General features: G+C 49.9%; 1 protein-coding gene, 1 long non-coding RNA gene and 3 other non-coding genes across 5 annotated transcripts; 1 reads left to right on the top strand and 4 right to left on the bottom strand.

Annotated features, from left to right (window-relative positions):
- Window positions 1–593: 593 nt before the first annotated feature.
- NCL (nucleolin) lies at window positions 594–9,132 on the bottom strand. Its single transcript, XM_072637435.1, has 13 exons — window positions 8,833–9,132; window positions 7,550–7,660; window positions 5,684–6,143; window positions 5,168–5,335; window positions 4,944–5,027; window positions 4,620–4,758; window positions 3,782–3,900; window positions 3,556–3,682; window positions 2,520–2,819; window positions 2,300–2,436; window positions 1,768–1,894; window positions 1,193–1,428; window positions 594–1,097 (listed from the first exon to the last, which is right to left on the bottom strand). Exons 1-13 carry the CDS (start codon window positions 8,848–8,850, stop codon window positions 1,021–1,023), a joined length of 2,103 nt encoding a protein of 700 aa, XP_072493536.1. The 5' UTR covers window positions 8,851–9,132; the 3' UTR covers window positions 594–1,020.
- LOC140530591 (small nucleolar RNA SNORA75) lies at window positions 1,593–1,727 on the bottom strand. The gene has a single exon (XR_011976019.1). It is a non-coding gene; the product is annotated as a small nucleolar RNA SNORA75 (small nucleolar RNA).
- On the bottom strand, window positions 2,026–2,104 carry LOC140530614 (small nucleolar RNA SNORD20). Its single transcript, XR_011976042.1, has one exon. It is a non-coding gene; the product is annotated as a small nucleolar RNA SNORD20 (small nucleolar RNA).
- On the bottom strand, window positions 4,829–4,903 carry LOC140530607 (small nucleolar RNA SNORD82). Its single transcript, XR_011976035.1, has one exon. It is a non-coding gene; the product is annotated as a small nucleolar RNA SNORD82 (small nucleolar RNA).
- Window positions 9,133–10,120: 988 nt separating the features above from the next.
- On the top strand, window positions 10,121–12,663 carry LOC140522238 (uncharacterized). Its single transcript, XR_011973259.1, has 2 exons — window positions 10,121–10,278; window positions 12,409–12,663. It is a non-coding gene; the product is annotated as an uncharacterized lncRNA (long non-coding RNA).
- Window positions 12,664–21,115: the final 8,452 nt, after the last annotated feature.

Genomic DNA, 21,115 nt, shown 5'->3' with positions numbered 1-21,115 from the left:
CAGCTCCCCTCAACAGGGCGGCCAGGCTTTGATTTTGAGTACTTTCTCCCATCTCCCTCACAGAGGACATCCCTCCTGGAATCCTTGTGGGCCCCAGCCTAGTCTTCAGGCACACTTCTTCTGAAATCAGGGGGTGGGGTCCAGGCAGTTCTTGGCTGCTGACAGCTTTCTTTCATGGTTCCTGGGGCACCGACTTAAATATTCATTCTTGTGGACAGGTGACTCCACTTTCTCAGGAGGAACTGCAGGGTCTCAGTCATCAACTAATGCCCTGGAGGCTTTCCTCGACAACTTGCTTACTAAGATGGTGGCCTATCATCCTAGGACTTTCAAAGTGCCCCTCCCAAGGACCTCTGCTGGTGCCACACCTGCTACTTGCCCTACCAGCAAAGGGGGAGCACGGCTGCTGCCTCTGCCAGCACAAAGGCCTTAATAGGGATTGCTGATGTCCCAGATTACAAAAGGGCAGGGAGATGTACTGAGCACAAGGTGCATGGGCAGACAGCCCAAGGATGCACAGGTACATCTCCCCGGGGTCAACTGCTTCTTCAATTGGTGCCTTGATTGAAAGCCCTTTAGGAAACAGTCCGGCACCAGGTTAGGCCCTTTTAATGTGTCCTAAAACAGGCTGCTATAAAGCAGGAACCATGAGAAAACATTTGCCTTTTTTCTTTACAGCCAAAAAAGGGGATAAAAATGGAACAAAAAACCACTACAGTTATTTGTAGGAAAAAAATGGTTTTGTACATGGGGTATAACATTATAAACTCAAGACAACTCATTGACAAAAAGGTAACCTCCCAAAGCTACCACCCGTCTCTGCAAAAAGTTTATATGGAACGTCCATCCAGTCAAAACCGCCGCACTCTCTCCCTTGAAATGTCATCCAGGTTTGTCCAAGACGCCAGAGGGCTGCCCGTCTGTCTTGGAATGTCCTCAGAAAGCTCCGTCAGTGATTAGACGATAGGAGAAAACTCCCAGAGTCCGTTCACATAGCAGGGGAAAAAGAGAAGGGGGAAACTATTCGAACTTTGTCTTTTTTCCTTGTGGCTTGTTGTCGCCTCCGCCTCCTCGACCTCCTCGGAAACCGCCCCGGCCTGTGTGTAAGAAGACCCCCATAAGAACTCATGAACATCCACAAGACCCCCCCAGACTTACTCTCTGCCTGCAGCATCTGCAGCCTCTCCCTTACCTCCAAAATTTCCTCGGCCTCTGCCTCCAAAGCCCCCTCGGCCTCCTCTGCCACCGCCTCGGCCCCCAAAGCCACCACGGCCACCGCCACCGCCACCACGGCCGCCCCCTCGGCCTCCAAAGCCGCTAGGCTTGGCCCAGTCCAGGGTCACTTTGTTTCCATCAATCTCTCCATCCTCCATGGCCTCTTTGGCAGCTTTGGCATCTTCCTCCGAGTTGAAGTCCACAAAACCGAACCTAGATAAGTGTCAGCAGCAAACACACAGGTTGTCAAGGGTGGCATGGGAAAACTCCCCCTCTTAGACAAGTCATTTCTGTGAGCAGGATAGCAAATGTCCTCCAACCCCCAACTTGTAGTGACCCTGTTTTCTGGGCCTGTCCTTCCTGATCCCCAGGTACGCATCTGTCTCACAGCCACGGAGAAGTGTCCCCCATGACAACAAGTGACACAAACACAATGGTGCGAAGTTTATGTTCTTCTCGTGCGAATCCACAGCCCTGTCACTGGTAGACAGGGAGGAGCTCATTGAGAAGACACCCAGACCTCTGGCCCCCAGACAGGCTCCTAGTTCGTACCCTTTCGAAGACCCTGTCTCCCTGTCTGTGACTATCCTGGCACCCACAGAGCCTTGAAATGAATCTTTCAATGTTTCTTCTGTTGTGTCTTCAGACAGGCCTTTGACGAACAACGTTTTGTAGGACTCTGGGGAAAGAAGAGCTGACATGTCATCTCTGGCACCAAGAGGCTTTGCAGTCTGTCTCAGCACATTGTAGGCTCATAGGCCATGGTGAGCTGTGACCAGACCTTTAGCAAGTTATGCCCTGAGACAAGAACTGGATCAGAACTTGACTATCTAGAGGAATTTTCTAGAGATTTCATCAGTAATTCTCAGATAATCAGTCATCACATCCAGCATCATTTGTTCAGCTGCAAACAAGACCCCCCCCCCCCCCCCCCCCCGTTTTTCAAATCCAGAATTTGTAAGGCCCTTTTTTTGAAGGTGGAGGGAGACCTGGAAATGGAATTTCACCGGGTTGGCCACTCCCAGCTGAGGAAACTCCCTCTACCTATGCAGATGACAGCCGGCTCCCCACCCCCTTCACTTACGGTTCCTCTGGGCAGCATTGGCAGCCTTCTGTCCCTTCAGCTCCAGCCGGATGGCTCTGCCCTCAATCTCTATGTTGTTACAAGAATTCAAAGCCTCTTTTGCATCTTCCACCGAGGCAAATTCAATGAATGCATACCTGTGCAGGAAGGCAAGATATTCAGATGCTGTGGAAGAGACTCTAAGACCCTGTTGGCCCCCACTGCCTGCTGGCCTCCTCACCCTTTGGGTCGGCCTTGGTTGTTCTGAGGCAAGCTGATGGATGTGGCCTTCTCAAACACTTCCTGCAGGCTCTCCTCAGTGGCGCTGTAGGCCAAGTTGTTCAGCACCAGCGTCTTGGAGTCTGTCGGCTTGCTGCTGCTCCCACCCCAGGAACTGTTCTTCCCTCTGGAGTTCTCTTGTCCTTGGCTCTTCTCCCCTGTGTAGTCCAGAATGAGGGCTCGGCCATCCATCTCAGTGCCCTGCTTCTCTTCCAAAGCTTTGTCCACATCTGCTTCAGTCTTAAATTCAACGTAGGCAATTCTGGAAAATGGGGGTGGGTGGTCAAGCCAGTGACCCCACATTTCCAAGAAAGGAAGGATACAAAAAAGGCACACACCACCCAGTGGTGGACAGACCGCAGACTGTACCAGAGACAAAAAAATCTTCTCTGGGATCGACACGTACATTGGGCAATAAGGCTGAGAGGAGACCTGGGGTCCGGTCCCTAGGGATCGTGGGTGCTAACGTGTGGGCAGTTTTTCTATCAGCAGTGATGAGCTTCCCACTCCCTTGACGGTTCTTATACCCTCCCAGGGTCAGGGACTACCTGGAGCAGCTGCTTCACTGTCTAGGTGAAAAACTGTATCTGGAAAGCAACATCCACTTTTTAAAAGGAAACTCTTTTTTCCCTAATACAGATAAACCAAATAGGATTTTGGTTCTAAGTGATTCCCCAAGGATGCAAAGGTACTAAGTGAGACTGGGACTCCCAATCCACAGTGCCTTACCACCTGGCTTTGTCAAGGGGACAGAAATTCATTTTACTACGTCCAGTGAGATCAACACCTGTCATCAGAGGTGGCTAAGAGTCTGAGTTCCTAGAGTGCAGGGACTATATATGCAGCCCATGGCAGAACACCTGGCACACAGTAGACCCTCACTGTGGGTTCCACTGCATTGTGCTGCACACATTCTCTAACCAGATCACTGTTTTGAGCTAAACAAGAGTAGATTAATTTTCAGTTCTGAGAGCCCCCCCACCATAAATATAACCTACCCTTTAGGGGTCCCATCCTTGGTGCAGACCAGTCTGACCTCAATGGCATCCTCAAACAATTCCTTGAGCTCCTCTTGAGTTACTTTATATGGCAGATTCTTGACGAAGAGTGTCCTTGCATCTCGGTCTAGAGTAAAGAGAGGTCCAGTCAGCTGGATTTGAGAGGGGCCTGAACAGGAGCCACCACCCACAGGGAAGAAGCCAAGGAGTCTCCCCTTCATCACACCTTTCTTGTTTTCTTTTGCTTTTTCCAGCTTAATTTCAGAGCCAAGCACTTTGGAGCCACTCAGTTCCAGAGCCTTCTCCATGTCTTCAGCAGATTCAAATTCCACATAGCCAAACTTCCTGGAAGGACGAAAAAGAGAGAGGAAGCCTCAAACCACAACCAGATGAGAGGCTGCCCCTGAGCCAGGGTCCAATTCAGAATGGGGCCTGTGACACCCTAAACAGTCAGGATGAGTGCTGACAGTTGAGCCAATCTACGCCCTTCTTCACCTCTTTCTAGGAAGATCCCAGCACTGAATGGCCAGCCTGATGATGGGAGTGACCAAAGACGCCAAGTTTTCTTAAGGGACAGTCTTTCAACTAACAATCTTTAGGGTGGCCTGGAGCACTCCCCCTCAGCTCAGATCCTACATCTAAAAGCAGAAAACCTCTCCTCCTAAGTTACAAAAGGAATGTTAAAATAAGAACGTGGCTGTTGGTCCTTCCTAGTTGGCTCTGCTACTTGGTGCCAGAGATCACCAACTGACTCCAACCAGGAGACTGACCAAATGGCTGCCTTGGAGATCCAAGACTGACCATAGTAACAGAGGAATGTGAACTCTTGGCATGCATCTAGTCTTCAGTCTGAAAAGTCACCTAAAGTGTGAGGGGGGAGTCAGTGATGGACCTTATCCCCATGTCTTCCTGACTCCATAGCCACTATGGGATGCCTCTCTGGTGGTTCAAATCAAATCTGTTGAGCTAAGTGTTCTGACTAAATCTGCTAAGCAAAGACCAACGTGTTCACCTTGTCAAATGCACCGGGGTCCTCATAAATGAAAAATACCCAGGCCACTTACCTGGTGGCACCAATGCGGACATCCACAACAGTGAGATCCTTTTTGGTAAAAAAGTCGGTGATGCCAGTTTTGAGCTCAGCTGCACTTTTGTTGAAGTTCAAGTTGCCAGCAAAGAGATTGAAATTTGTAGATGCTTCAGCTGCGGCAAAAAAGTAACTTGGGTTAGGGGAAGTGCCTACTGCAGAGACCGGATGCCCAGGACACCATGAGCACATCAGCTGCTTACAGTGTGTCTGTCCATCAGACTTCAGAATTAAGTCCCTTGTCAGATCATCACTTGTGCTGCCCCTGTCCCTCTAGGTGCCTGCTTTAGGCAGCACTTACCATCCATTTTCTGTTTCTTGGCCTCAGGAGCCTTCTGTTTGCCCATTTCCTTTTTCCTCTTTCCAGGTGCTTCTTTCACAGGCACTGAAAGAAAAGACCAGTAGGCTCATGAGCACATCTTGTGCCAGTCCACTTCTAGTGCCACCCAGCCAATGCCTGAGCACTGGGCCAGACAAACTCACACCTGGATGCACCCACTGGCCTAAGATTTCTCTAATTTTTACCTTCCTCCTCTTCCTCTTCCTCCTCCTCCTCCTCTTCTTCTTCCTCTTCCTCCTCATCTTCATCATCTTCATCGTCCTCGTCATCATCTTCCTCCTCCTCCTCCTCCTCAGACTCCTTGGCCTTCTTCCCCTTGGCAGGTGTGGTATCCATGGCTTCTTCCTCAGAGTCTAAAAACAACACCTTGACTTGACTATCTCCCATGAGGGAAAGAACCAAGATGAAAGAATACCAACCCTTCCTATTGATTATGAAATTTCCAGGAAACACCCTAACTCTATCAGATCTGAATCAACAAGTGCACTAGGGATGGAACCTGAAAGGTCCCTTGTCCTGAGAGAGAAGGACCCAGAGATGCTGGGGGGAGGGGAGGTTGGGGGCGCTATCTGCCCAGGATCATGCCCTGGGTGGCTGATTTCAGGGAATGCAGCCTCCACTGAAAGAATCTCACTCCAGGCAGAGCTTATGACTCTGCTAACAAAGTTCTTTACCATGATCAGAATAGAAACAATTATTACCATCCTCATCTTCTTCGTCCTCATCACTGTCCTCATCTTCCTCCTCCTCCTCCTCCTCCTCATCTTCAGAGTCTTGCTTGGCGGGAGTGGCTCCCATTTTTGTGACTTTGGGAGGCTCAAACTCTTCATCCTCCTCATCTTCACTGTCGTCTTCCTCAGACTCGCTGTCCTCCTTCTTGGCGTTCTTTCCATTCTTTGCCCCTTTGGCTGGAGGGGCTGCTGCTTTTGCTGGGGTGGCAGCTAGTTTAGCTGGAGTAGCTCCTTTCTTGCCTGGTGTGATGGCAGCTTTGGCGGGGGTTGCTGCCTTCTTGGCTGGGGTGGGGGTGGACACCTTCTTACCAGGAGTCACAGCTGCTTTCTTGGCTGGCATGGCAGCAGCAACAGCCTTTTTGGCCGGTGGTACCTTCTTTGCTGGTGTGGCCACCACAGCCTTTTTGCCTTTCTTCTGAGGAACTACAACCTAGTAATAATAATTTTCATTTACCAAGTGTTACAATTCACAAAACATTTTTTTAACCTAAAAAGAACAGCTCAAGACAAAAATATCGAGCCAGACTCTAAGGAGCTAAAGAACAAACAAGGGAGGTCATTTGATTCCCCCCCCCCATCCATCTCTCCTACAAGCTGCACCCTGAGGACTTGCTCACACAGGTATGAAGTGCTGGAACTCAAAAGTCAGGCCTGGACTACAAACTGTTTGGAAAGGTGGAGGGAGGAGCAGGCACTGTACATGGCTAATTCAATCCAACAGTGTATTCTGGCTGCCAAAGAGGGCAATGCAGCTCCACTAGTTACTCTGCTCTATTTTGGGTACATCATACAATTTGTTCCACGCCAGCTACCATAAAGTACTGCACACCCAACTCGGTCCAAACTGCTAGAGGATAAGCTCCCTGAGGGAGTTTGGTCTAAATATCTCCCTCGGGCTTGCCAGGGCTCTTCACCCAGGAGGGGCTTGGACGTTACCCTCTGAACAAAGGTCTGTAATCCTAGCTTGCCACTAGGATACTGCCTCTTAAGGACTCTAGATTCAGAAATTCCCAATCCTCCCAAGTCATGTCAGAGCTAGGAAAGAACTTGGTCTAACCTGTTTTACAGACCAGCAAACAGTCAAGTATATGGAAAGGAGCCAAGTCTGTACTTTAGGTACTTTCTCACTTTTGGATAGAATTTACATCCCAGCTATCCAAGTTAATGTCTGGACCTCTACTTTTGAAGGCTATGCTAGATTTTTAAAGTGTCTAAATCAACACTGTTTTCTGTCAACATTGAATATTTCTTACCTTCCAAGGACATCATCACCTCAGTGAGCCCATCATATTTAGTTGTGCCAGAGTTGTTCTAACAGCCCACAACTCTAGTTCAATCAATGGACTCAATCAGCCCAACAAAAGCTGCTGGCAGGGGTCCTGCCTAGTTGCGAGCATTAATTAGCCCACATTTACATGCCCTGGGCAAAGTCCAGAAAGTGCTCACAAAAGCCCTGTAAATTTCATCTAACTCCACATTGAGATGTGTACTACCAAGCATCTTTCCTAGAAAAGAGTGTGGTGCCCAAGACTCACCTCTGCCCTTAAATGAGAAATGAATCAAGCTGCCTACCCCCCCAAATAGTCTGGATTGTTACTTAATTTCTCCCTTAAATCAAACCCAGATTTGAAAATTGCTGTGACCAGGCCCCCCAAAATGATTCTTCATCTAATGAACATTTAAAATGAACAGATGCCAATGAAACAATTACACAGGATCAAGCTATAGTGAAATTCTTGCCTACAAATTCCTTTCTAAACTCTGAAGAGCTTGGTTTGCTCCTCTTTTTCTTTACAGAACAAAACTAATCATTTCTGGATGAAGTTGCAAAGTTACCTCTTCTCCACTGCTTTCTTCCTCATCTTCTGACATATCCTCATCTTCACTGTCATCTACCTCCTTTGGGGGAGGAGCCATTTTCTTTGGCTCAGCTTGATTTTTAGCAGCCTAGAATAAAAGACCAAAAGAGCACAACATTTATATTCCAGCAGCACAAGTTCTCTCAAGTGCTCTTCAGAAGCATCAACCATAACAATTACACTTATAAAATTTACCAGCTTTAAAATGGGTCTAAAACCCTTCATTTCAGGTTAAGCAGTCCTCCTTCTGGAAAGGTTTCCCCCTTTCTAGCCTCCCTCCTGATACCAACAAGTTCAGAATATTTGAAAATGCCGGTCCACTTCGGGCTTCCCACACACTGAAATGGAAGATCACCAGGTTAAAAGGCGAAGTGCTCCAAGACAACAAAGAGTGCCGGCTCCAGCCTGTTTCAAGGGAACGACTTCGCCACATTCCAGTAAACAGCTTTAACATTCACTGTGAACCAGGACCCGAGCGAGGTCTCACATGGCCCCGACTTTCCCAACCCCTTGACTCGGGCTGACTAGGACTCCCCGCAGCAAGGCCACGTGGGCCGAAAGCACGAGCTAAGAGTTCAGCCTCCTAGGGGCTGATTCCCCCCATCCCCTGCACTTTCCTGGGGTCCTGCAGGGCAGTCAGTGCCCAGCTCCTCTCCATTAGGGCAGGGCCGCTGCCGCCCCCAGCCACCCCAGGGAGGAGTCGGACATCGGGACGTAAGGGGTCAGCTGGACCGGGGCCACGTGGTCAGACTTGCTCTTCTGACAGATAAGGGACCCGAGGTCCGCGCGCACCCAGAGACGGAGGATTGAGCCCTCCCCGATGCCGCCCCACCCGCGGACGCGAACGCGGCCCCGGCTCGGGTCTGTCAGACAGGGGCCACATGGCGGGCGAGCCCCGCGCCCACGTGCGCGCGGCTTGGACACGTGCGCCAGCGGGAGCTGGGCGCACGGAGATGACCTCATGGCGGCCCCCGCCCCGGAGCTCCCCCCCCCCCCCTTCGGCTCCCAGCGCGCACGCGCGGCCTCCCTCCCCGCCTTCCCTCCCGCTGCTCTGGGCTCCCGGCTCCCAGGGCCCTCCGCCTCCCGCCCGCAGGGGCAGCAGAAGCAGCGACGGCCACGGCGGCGCCGAGTCGCGCGAGACTTCCCGGGAGCCCCGCGCTGCGCACGCGCCGTCGCGCTCCTCCCCGCTCCCGCCCGCTCAGGCCCGCTAGGCCCCGCAGCCCCGGGGGCGCGTGGAGGCGCTAGGCCGCCGCCTCTCACCTTCCCTAGCTTCACCATGGTGGCGGCGCGTGACTACGGCGCGGAGGGTGCAGATCCGTTGGCCGAGGCCGAGGCAACGTCGGTGGTGGTGGAGAGCGCGGGCAGGAGTCCGTCCGCGAGCAGCCCTTTGCTGGCTGAGACTGAGACGAAAGACTGAGCCTGCCCCCTCGGCGCGACTGGAAAGGAGCTCGTCCCGACCCCGTGACGCCCCCGCGGCCAACCAGCTCCTGCTCCCCGCCCCCGAGCCAGCGCCAGCCAATCCCAGAGCGAGTCCGGCCTAGGGGGCGGGGCAGAAGGAACGCGGGGCGCGCCGGGGCGGGGCGCAGGGCGCGCGAGCGCGCGGGACTCGAGGTGGGAGCGGCACGCTGATTGGCCGGCGAGTGGGGCACGCTCGGGAGCGGAATGGAACGCGGCGGAACGCGGCGGAGTGCGGTGGAGCACGTGGCGCCGGGTGCAGCCTGCCCACGTGTGGTGTCTGGTCGCCCGGCGGCGGACATCTTGAGCCCCGCTGGGCTGCTGGGCCTTCCGGAGGGGAGCTGGGGTGCGACCCCGGGGGGCGGGGGGGACCCAGCGTGGTGCGGGGGAAGCCGGGACCCCGTGCCAGCCCCTCAGACGCCACCTGCCTCGGTTTCCCCGTCTGTCCAATGAAAAGAGGCCCTTGTAGCGTCCAAGAGCCCTCCCCCCATCCTTGTGCGGGGCTGGGCCGCCTCCCGAGGCCAGGGCACCCCATCGGTATAATGGGCTAAGGAAGGGTCGGGGCCTGCCTGATAACCCGGATGGTGAGAGCCCCACCCCCCCCCCAGCCAGGCCTTGATCAAACACCGTGTGCGCACGCGCGCCTTTCCACACCGGAACCCTGCCTGACCTCAGTTTCCCCATCTGCAGAATGACCCTGCGGCCCCACATCTGGGGGTGGGCTGCTGTTCTTGCAGGGACCCACCAGCCCCTGGAGGGAGTCTAGGACCCCGGGAGGCAGCACTGCAGGGGCCGGGTCCTGACTCCCCGCTGTGAGGCAGGCTCTGCTCTAGGCCCCCCCATTTCACAGATGAGCGAGGTTGGGGGCCAGGTCCCCATCAGTGAGGGCCCAGCTGGCCCCTTCCAGGCCCTGGGGGGCAGGGGCTACAGTCTCATTAGATAAAGAGCCCAGAGGAATCAGCAGAGCTGAGGAGGTCGTGAGCGGCTCCCCAGGACGGAGAGGAAAAGAACAGGAAAGAGTTGTGAAGTGTGTGAATGTTGCCAGGTCTGTGCCAACGATTTAGAAATGACCCAGCTCTCCCCTTTGTCTGAGGCCCTCCCTTCGGTGACACCCACATCACCCCTGGAGATCCCCAAAGCCAGGACAGCGTGGGGCCTCGTAAGCCGCTCCCTGACTCGGTTCTCTCAGATAGGTACAGTTTCCTTCCAGGGATTCTTGGGGTTCAAGATCGTGGGCCCTCAAAGGTCCAGGTAAGAGTGACACCTTTGGAACCCAGAAATGAGCAGATGTGACCTCAGAGGGATCCTGGAGAATGGGAGGGGAAGCCCAGGGCTGCAGAAGACCAAGGAAAGATAAACGGAGTCTGCCAGATGTAGGCCAGGGAGCTCCACTTTGCCTCCTTTGTTAAGGGCTAAAGATCTAGACAAGGAAGCAGTGACCTCCAAGAGGCAGCCTGGCTTAATTGAAACAAATCAGGCCCAACGACCAGATTGCCTTTTTGGATGCTTTATGAGACTGGTAGGTAGGGGAAAACATTGGTTGTATCTTAGCTAGGTTTTTGTATCACATCTGATTGACTAAGGTTATTTTTGTGGAAACTTAAATCAGTAAGCATTTATTAATTGCCTGCTAGATACCAGTCTACCAGGCACTGAGCTAAACGCGGTGGGGTGCAAAGAAAGGCTGTCCCTGCCCTAAAGAAGGGGGAGACCACATACAGAAGTCAGTCTGCAAACAAGGTAGAGAGAGGCCGACTTGGAGAGAAGGAACACAAAGGAGCATTGGGGAGAACTTTTCAGGGAAAGCAAAAATTTAGCTGGAACTCAAGGGAAGCCAGGGGACACAAAGGAGGAGGGGGAGCTCTCCAGGTGGAGGGGACAGTCAGGGAAAATGCCTGGAGTTGGGAGATGGAGCGTAATGTGAACAAGGAGGAAGTATCACTGCACTCAGAGTATTAGGTATAAGAAGACTGAGACGGTTGGAAGGCAGCAGGATACAAAAGGCTGTAAAAACCAAACAGGATTCTGTGTCTGATCCTGAAGGCAATTGGGAGCCACTAGAGGTGATTGCATGGAGGGAGGGGTGTCAGGGAAGGAAAGCAGATACCCCTGCAGCTGCATCTCCCATCCTCAAAGTCCATCCCCCCATCTTAATGTCTCTCCCCTCCCTTTAGTGCTTCAATTCTTTGGAGATCACCTCGTGGTGCCTTGGTTTCTCCTCACTCCAAAACCACTAGTGATCTGCCAATTGCTCTGACTGTTTCTCAGTTGCACACTTTGACACTGGTGTGTTGGAGAAATGCAGGTCTTGACAACTGATTGTCTGTGGGCTGAAGTGAGCTTCAGGGACAGGGAGGAAGGGGGCTCTCAACAGGAACAGGAAAGTTAGGATGAGGGAAGGATTTGGGGAAAAGAAAATGAGTTGCTTTTTTTCAGTTTAAGATGTGTGCAGAACACTCAGTTTGAGGTACCCACTGAGTAGTTTGCAAGCCTGGAGATCAGCAGGGAAGTTAGGGCTGCCCAAGGAGACCCCAGAGCCACCTACTCAGAGATAACTGAGTCCATGATAGTTGATGAAATCACCAGTGTCAGAATACAGAATGAGAAGGAAAGAGGACCCAGGACAAGACCTTGGTCCGCAGCCACAGCTATCCAGGGCAAGGGGGGAAGACAGAGAAGGAGAGGTCAGACATGTAGGAGGAGAACCAGGAAACAGCAACCTGGAGAGAAAAGTATGATGAAGAGAAGAGGGTGATCAGTGGTGTCAAAGGCTGTGGACTGAGAAACAGAGTGATTGGCAGATCATGGATGATTTTGGAGTGAGGAGAAACCAAGGCACCTCGTGTAGGTGATCTCCAAAGAACTGAGGCACTGAAGGGAGGGGAGAGACATTAAGATGGAGGGATGGACTTTAAGGATGGGGAAATGCAGGTGCAGGGATATCCTGGAGCCAGCTCCAACCTGCTTGGGAGCTGATGATTAAATTTTCAATGTGAGCATTTACGCTTTGGAAATTGTTGCAGATCAGAACTTGAATTATTTTGTTAATTGTCTAAACTTAAGAAAGTTTTAATAATGTAGATTACACTTAAAAATATGCCCTGCCTTACATTTGCCCCCCTGGAGAGATGGTTCCTGAACATTTACCAGCACACCCCAGCATGGAGTGTGTGATTGTAGGCAGTGGGGGAAGCACCTAATAGATAGGGAGAGATTGAAGACTGGAGAGGAGAGTGAGGTGTGGGCTCAGTGATAGAATAGGTAGGTGAAATTTATACAAAAGAAATACCCCAATATTTAAGCCCCAAACTATCCGAAATGTCATTAAAGTCTCATTGCTTTTTTTTTTTTTAATATGGAAAATATAACCGTGACCCCAAGGAGACTCTGGAAGCCTTTCTGATTCTGACATCCTGTGTTCCTGACACCTGTTGAGAGCACCACCATCTTTGCAGCTACACTGGTTCACAACCCTGGAGTCTTTCTTGACTCTGTTTTGTGAATTGTACCACCAGATCATCATTTTCCCCTCCCTTTTCACTCTCAGGCTGCCCCCTCTCCCAACTGGTTTTCCCTCCTATCGGGACCACATCTCTTTTCATTTGAACAACTATAATAAATACCCCCTAACTGGTCTCTACCTTCACTTTCTTGCATCCTCCACATGGCTGCTACCAGAATGATTTCCCTAGATCACTGGTCCTGCTAAGTCAGTCTCCTCCTTAAGAAGTTTCAGTAGTTCATAAGTGCTTCTAAAATCCAATCACTAATAGGCCTATGACTGGAAGGTTAGTGGTGCATTTGACAATAATAAAAAAGTCGGTATGAAGAGAGGCTTGGAGAGAAAAGAGAATGTCTTCTGGACATGTTGAAGTTGTGGGTTAGTCCAGTTGGTAGCACTGAGCTAATGTGTTTAAATACCCTATAGATAATGTATAGAAAAAAGTTCTCTTTTCTCCCCCTGTCTACATCCTCAAACTCCTTGGCATTAGTCTTGGGCATCTAAATGGGACCAAAGAGAGGAAAGCCGCAGAAGAAATGCTACATTTGCTAGGATTAAGAGTTGGAAGAGGCTGCCCGACCCCATTCCCAGAAGACATCTCCTCCACAACATACTTGAGGAACATCATCTAGCCTCGGGGCAAAGACCTTCAAATGCCTCAAAACCTACCATGTGACATGGATAGCTCTAATTCCCCAACAGAGAAGCTTTCAAAGGATGGCAGGAAAGAGATGTCAAAAGGAGAACTGCAAACTATTAACAGCCACATGAAAGAATATTCCAGATCACTGATAATAGGTTTTTGAGTTTTGTCCTTCGTTCTTGAAGAGGACCATGACATCAAGATGATGACATGACTTGCAGTTGACTTTCATTTGAGTGAAGGAGGGTTGTGCAAGGTCACCAACCTCACTTTCTTCTTCTGAGCCATCTGGGTCCAGTGGCCTGATATTCATCAGGATGACTGGAGATGACCCTGGATACAATGACCCTGGCCCATTCAAACTAAGGTCTTATCACATTTTCACTTTGAGTGAGGTACACCCATTCAATGAATAAGCATCTTTAAGTTACTCAAGGGATGGCCCCTTTAATAAAAAAAAAAAAATCAAACTGGGCAGGAGAAGACCCTCAGGGTTCCTGGGTAAAAGAGAAACAGTTACTATTTAGTTATTACATTCAGTCTGTGTTAGGTGGGTGGGGACTTGTCTAGTCTTGAGCTCCAGAATGATTTGGGCTTAAGACTTGCTCTTTGAGCGAGAGATGTAGCCAGTAAACCCAAAGAAAAAAAGGCAACTTTTGGCCAAGGAGTGTACCTTCCCCTGGGTAGAACACCAGAGGAGAGGGGAAGGGAGGGGAGAGAAAAGTTGCCACTCACTCACAGATTGTTATCCTTCGTTCTCAAAGAGGACCATGACATCAAGATGGTGACATGACTTGCGGTTGACTTTGATTTGAGTGAGGCAGGGCTGTGCAAGGTCACTAACCTCACTTTATCCTCTTGAGCCTTCTGGATTCAGTGGCCTGATATTCATCAGGGCGACTCAGAAACACCCATCAAAACAACCCTGAAGTTTGACTGAATACCCTGCAAATTGGCAAAGATGACAAAAGATGGGAATGGTCAATGTTGGAAGCATTTTGGAAATAACTCCTGTTACAGACACACTGATGCATTGTTGGTGGGGAAGGAATTTGAAATTATGCAAAAAAAAATTTGATTCAGAGATTCTACTGTTATGTTCATACCCTAAGGAGGTCATCAATAAGAAGAGACCACCAAAATATTTACAGTAACACTTTTAGTGGTAGCAAAGAATGGGAAAGAAAGTAGATGTCCATTGAGTGTGCAATGAAATAACAGTACATAAATGTAATAGAATATTCCTGTGCCGTAAGAAATGATGAATGTGATGAATATAGAAAAACATGGAAAGATTAATATGAACAGATGCAGCATGAAGTCATCAGAGCCGGGAAAACAATATACACACTGACTACAACAACGTAAATGCAAAGAACCCCCACAAAACAGTCAAAACTGAATGATGAAAAATTACAAAGAATAGGGGAGACAGCTGAGTGGTGCAGTCGATAGAGTACCAGGTCTAGAGTCAGAAAGACCTGAGTTCAAATCTGGCCTCAGACACTTACAAGCTGTGTGACCCTGGCTAAATCACATTATCCTGTTTGCCTCAGTTTCCTCATCTGTAAAATGAATGTAGAAGGAAATGGCCAACCACTCCAGTATCTCTGCCAAGAAAATCCCAAGAAGGAAGTTGGACTTGATTGAACACCAACAACAAAGAACCAGCACAGCCCCAAAGAAGAGATGTGAGAAGATACCCTCAGCTTTTGCAGAGGAGGAAGATGTTGGGTATATCTCTAGACTTATTCAATGTATTGTTCTGTTTTGCTGATTTTTTTCTCTTTTCTATAAAAACATTTGTTATGTGGAATGGCTCTGGAAAGGTGAAGGGAGAGATGCTGGGAGAAATTGGGGGATGTAAAAAACAGACAGCAAGAAACATTTATCTTTTCAAAAAGATTAAATTCACCCCTTAGCACGGTGCCTAGTACACAGTAGGCACTGTAAATGCTTATTTCCTTTTTTTCCCCCAAGCAGAACAAGTCTGGTTCCCTTTCTACATAACTTTTCATATAGTTGAACATAGGTATCGTGGAATCCCCAACTTCCCCACCCTCACCTTTACTAGTCTGAGCTAAAACATGCCCACTTTCTTCAATTGACCCTATACCATTCTTGGTGCACTCCTCTAGATACTTTCTAACTTCTCAATGTCTGTCCTAAAATGTCCTTCCTGAATTGAACCCCAGCCATGGTCTGGTTGGTACCATCTAGTTCTGGTAACTCTGTCCCTCTTAGTGTGGTGTCACATCAACTTTCTTGGCTGTACCATCACAAGACTGACTCAAATCAAGCTTGTGGACCACGAGGACTCCCAGGTTTTCAGACAAACCGATCCATCCATGCTCCGCCAGTCCTATCCTTGTGACATTGATTTTTTTTTAACCCAACTATAAGATTTTACATTTATTCCTATTAAATTTCACCTTAGTGGACTCAACCCATAGTTCTAATCCATCAAAATCTTTTGGGATCTTGATTCTGCCACTCAGTGTGTTAATTTTCTTTCCTGTCTTAGTGCTGTGTCCAGGTGAAATAGATGGGCCATCTAGACCTTTATCCAAGTCATTAACATTCAGACCATTTACAAACATTCATTTAACTACTGGTGCTTGGAATACCAGTGGGTGTTTTATGAGTTTTATGGGACCCCTAGAAAGAAATAAGCATTTACTAAGTGCCTACTATGTGCCAGGCACTGTGCCCAAACACTTAACAAATATTTCATTTGTCACAGCCCTCAGAGGTAGGTGATGCTTTTAACCCCCTACATGCAGTTGAGGAAACTGAGGCAGGCAGACATGAAGTGACTTGCCCAGGGTCATACTGATAGTAAGTATCTGGATTAGAACTCAGTCTTCCTGATTCCAGACCCAGTCCTTTGTCCACTGGACCACCAGTTGCTTGACATGGTCCTCTTGCCTTGCAATGCTCACGGGGGTGCCCACAAAGAGTTGTGGTTTAATATTAATCAGAGGAAGGAATGAGGGATATTATAGCCTAGAGAATACTTGGGGTGGGGGTGGGCTGAGGAGAGAAATCCATGCTGTCTTCCAATATTTGAAGGGGCTTCCCCTGGCAAAGGGATTTGATTTCTTCCACTTGGGCCTGGAGAGAAGAACCAGGAGGAAACACAACCTGAGGCTTGAAGTCCAGAAAAGCTTCCTCCAATCTGGAGCTGTCCTAAGTGAAATGGGCTACCCCATGGGGGCAGGGCAGGGCAGGGATGCTGTGGCTTGCCCCATGGCCTCCCAGAACCCTCCAAGACTGAGCATCCCTTGGGCCAAGGTTTGAGAAATCTAGCCTACAACCCTTAGCTCTCCTCAGTCCCCCATACTCTTCCCTTTGTGGGCTCCAGAGCCCTCTCTGGCCCCAACTCCTTCACCTTGCCTTTGAGGGCTGTATGCTCTGGCCTCTCCCATGAGATGCTCCCTTCCCTCTTCTGCCTGGGGGGAAGACACAGCAGCCACCAGCTGGACCTTTCAGCCCTTAATGGAGAAGTTGGCTTTCCTTGCCTGTGACCCCAGAACTCAACCCAGTCCCTAGTGTCTAGGAACTCACCCACCCTAGGCTGCTTCCCTAAGACTAACCATCTTTCACCCTGATGAAGCCCAGGTGAGCACAGCTCCATCTCCTGAGGATTGGCTGAATTCAGCTGATTAACACACATCCCATGACCCATAAAGACCTGGTCCTCTACTCGGGAGCCAGTCACTTGTCAGCCTCAGTATCCTGAGTCCTGGCTCCCCCTGGGCTTTTCTCCAAGGTCTGGAGTGTAGATTATGACTGCTGCATTAATTGAGAGTTCATGGATGTATCACACCAACAACATAGTCAGGGATCAAATTTATAAAAGACTTCAAGGTTTGCAAAATCCATCCAACCATCCATCCATTTATCCATCCTCCATTCAACGAGCATTTCCTCAACACCTGCTACATGGCAGTTACCTTGCCAGCTATTGTGGAGAAAAAGGAAAAAGGGAATTGTCCCTACCTCCAAGGAGTTTATATTCTACAAAGGTGACATGACAGGTACAGGAAAAGCTACATGTGAAGTGCATACAAACTTCTCTGTACAGACATTTGGTCCTCCCTGCCACAGGGTAGGCTGCTACTATTATCCCCATTTTACAGGTGAGGAGACTGTCTCCAAGAGGTTGAATGGCTTGTCTAGAGTCACATAACTAAGGGTATCTAAGTCAGAATTAGAAGCCAGGTCTTCCTAATTAATTATTTGTTGAGTATCTAAGAGCATTCAAGGCAGTGTGGTTGGATGGACTGAGCAACAGAAATGAAGGTTTCCCCTCCCCACAAAGAGAAAATGACTTGTCCTTACATAGACATTCTGTGTTCAAGTCAGGATTTGAACCCAGGGCTTCTGTCCGGATCCAGCCCTGATTTTTTTTCCATTCATTTCCCTACAACTACCTCAGACTAGCCAGGTCAGTTCCACAGAAGAAGTACTGCATTTGCCCTCCATCTAAGCCCGGAGGCAGCTGACTTAGAGTTCTTTTCTTTGGGGGGAGGGGAGGGTCTGCCCATTGGTGAACACTGCCTCCAATGCTCTTGCCCACCAGGCAGGGTCTTTTCCTCCTAAGAAACCTCAGCTCCATCGTTGACCTGCAAACCATAAATAGTGAGTGTTGACTGATGTGCCTTTTGCCTTGTTGAGGCAGGCTTTAGTGATCTGTCCCCTTGGGTGCTAAGAGACCTGGAATAATCTTTCCCCAAAATTGAGAGCAGCCTTAGAGACCATGTGATCTCCAACTGCCTCAGTTTATAGAAAAAAGAGAATCCCATAGAGACTGACTTGTCCAAGCTCACAAAGGTCTAAGTGGCAACTTCAGGATTTGAACCCAGGGCTTCTGGCTCTAAGTGCATCACTTTTTCTACTCTTTACTCCTAAAGTTAGTGGGTTAGGTCCTGCCTCAGAGGCCTTGAGCTGGGGAAGGAGTGGCCAAATAAAGCTTCTTTCTTTTTCTGGGAGAGGTCCTTCATTTCATCAGGCTCTCAGCGTGGCGGGCTGACTCTGTTTCTTCAGTATTGGGAATAATGGAAAGTGAGTGAGAGAAGAGGGAGGAGCTGGGACTGATTCTTACTAAAGGATCGTGGGATCCTAGCTCTGGAACAGAAGTCCAGGGGCCTCAGAGGCCAGTGAAAGCCCAGTGAACGTAAGGAATTTGCCCAAGCTCCAACAGATAGATTGGCAAAATCTCTTCTTTTTCTCTTTCTTTCTCCCCCTTTGGAAGTTTTATTGATTTTATTTTTATATCACAGGTATCTCCCTATCTCCCCCCACCAAGCCTTCCCTTTCGGATCAGAAGAAGACAAAACCAATCCCAACTCACAGAGCAGGCAGCATTTCCCACTTAAGTCCGGCACCTTTACTAGGAAGGGAGGAGGGCTGAGGGTTTTCTTTTGAAGATTCCAGCCTGAGGGACAGAGATTCTCAGGAAGTCCTGGGCCCAGGAAGAGGCAGATAAAATACACTGCACAGAACACATGGGAGGCTGAGAGAACAGGGTACTCCAATAACCAGGTCCTTAGCTGAATGATGAGAGGAAGAGGGTGGAAAGCAGAATCTTGTTCACATCAAGGAGCTAGAATCCTAAGATTTAAAACCGAGTAGAGACAATCTAGTTCAACCACTCGTTTTTACAAATGGGGAAACTGAGGCCCAGGGTGGGGCAGGTCTTGCCAAAGGTCCCATAGCAGAGCCAGGAGAACTGGGGTGGGGGTCTCCTCACCCATAATTCCATGCTCTTCATACAACACCAGGCAGAGGATGGGGCCTCTCGAGACCTTCAGAGGTGTGGGGAGTTTGCTACAGACCCTGGATGTCAGGAAAGGTCCTCTCAAGCTCCCTCTTTTCTTGGCATCCTTCTTAGACTAACCCTTCCTGCATCCCAAGCTAGGCCCCACTCCCCACTGCCAACACCCCAGCCCCTCACCCCCGCAATCCATTAAAAGAGAAGGAACAAATCCAATGGGGATTTTGGTTAAACCTGACTGGTCCCTTGTGGGTCCGTAATAAGATGCCCTAAAATTGACTTATGAGGGCAGTAATACACAATTACCCTGGAAGGCCCAGCCGGGGATAAAGGGCTGGGGAGTAGGTGGTTAGTCCTAACACTGCAGGGCCTGGAGGCTGTTTGAGGCTGGGGAGTAGTATGGGTGGAGCCAAACATCAGGAAATTCCTGCGGGGGCAGCTAAGACTAGACCAAAGAGGCCCAGAGCAGAGCCCACTCAGGAGGCTGTGGGAAGTCCAGGTGAGGGGGCATGGCCCAGAGCTGTCCCTGCTGACCCAGGAGAGGAGCACTGGATGAACAGACTTTCTAGGCCTATGACACACGGAGACAGGCTCCCCCTTAATGCTAAGCCCCAGCAAATTGCCAGCAGACTTCCTGCCTCAGTCACCACAGAAATTCATCTCTGCCATCTCTGGAGAAAGTCAAGAGCTTCCTCTTGGGTTATCTGATAGAGGCCTCTCTTGTGGGGTGGCCACTATGCTCCCAGAGGGCCCCTCCCTCTCTCCTGTCCTCTGGCCCTTGGCTGGGTGAGCTGAACCCGAACAAGTAATCAGAAGCGGCTTTGGGACATTCTCTGGGGCAGTCCCTCCAATGATTCAGATAGAAACACTCCCACAGCTCAGAGAAGAGTCAGCTTGGTTCTGTGAAAAGGATACTGACTGGCTCTCCAGGAAGAGGCCCTGGGTTCAAATCCTGCCTTGGCTGCCTCGTGCCTGTGTGACCTTAGGAAGTTAATTCGCTTCTCTGGGCCTCAGTTTCCAATGTCAGTTTGGAATATTTCAGCCTGGGGAAACCAGAGGGAAGTTTGTTTCCTTAGGAATTGGCAAAAGGTTCCTCAGGTAGTCATGTAAAAGACCCTAGCTTAAGTCCTGGCCTCTGTCATCCGCCCTGATCAGACCTCCTTTTGGGCTTTTGGGTCACTTAAGAGGCCCTAGTGATCTTGATTGCTTCAGGAGAAAATCCAGCCTGCTCCACCTTTATCCATCTGCCTCCAGCTGACTCTTCCAGCCTTCATCCACATCACTGAAACCACTCTACATTCCTGCTGAACTTGGTGTTCATCTACACTCTGCTTCCCATCTCCCATCTCCATGCCTTTGCACAGGCAGTCCCCTCCTCACCTTCATTTCGTAGACTCTCTAGCTTCTTTCAAGGCTCAGCTTGTGTGCTTGTCCTCTGGGAAGCCTTTTCTGCCCCTCTTCCATTAATGCACCCCCATTCCTCCTCCAATCATGGTTGTTCCCCCCTCTTTTCCATTTCTCTTCTCCTGTTTTTCATTACTTTCATTTCCAAATATCTTTCCCTTCCCAAACAAACCACCCTGGCTAACCCCAAATTATTTTGTATTAATTGATCTGTTGTATTCCATAGAATGGAAGCTCTCTGAGGGCAGTAGATGGTTTTCATCTGTTCCTGGCACAGTGCCTGGCATACAGAGGGGGCTTCATAAATGACGGCTGGGTTTCATGGGATTGTGTTGTGTCAGCTTTTCCAGGTCCTTTTGGGTCAGTGTGGAGGACCCTGGCATCCTGTGTGACTGTGGTCACGTTGCTGGAGCCCTCTGGACCTCATCCCTTCGCCTCAAGGACCCAGAGGTTGTGCCAGGTGGGCACCACCAGGTGGCGCGTATAGGTCAGAGTCAGGTTTCTGCAAAAACTGTGGAGGAAGTGGGGAGTTTGCCTCTGCCTCCTCAGAACTGCAGCTGGGGCCTCTGGGGAAACGTCCCTGGGGATAGGGGGGAGGGGGAGACACCCCAGAGTGCACCTGGGCAGCCATTGGGAGAGCCAGTCCTCTTCTCCCCCCGTGTTGGCCTGTGGCTGGAAGCTAGCTCATTACTGAGAGTCACAGACCAGATTTTGGGGGAGGGGGAGGGAGCTAGTTTTGAAAGCAGAGGATCGAGTTCAG

Source organism: Notamacropus eugenii, chromosome 2, assembly GCF_028372415.1.
Source record: "Notamacropus eugenii isolate mMacEug1 chromosome 2, mMacEug1.pri_v2, whole genome shotgun sequence".
Lineage (NCBI taxonomy): Eukaryota > Metazoa > Chordata > Mammalia > Diprotodontia > Macropodidae > Notamacropus > Notamacropus eugenii.
Note: the sequence above shows the minus strand (reverse complement) of the source record. Positions and strands in the feature narration are given on the sequence as shown.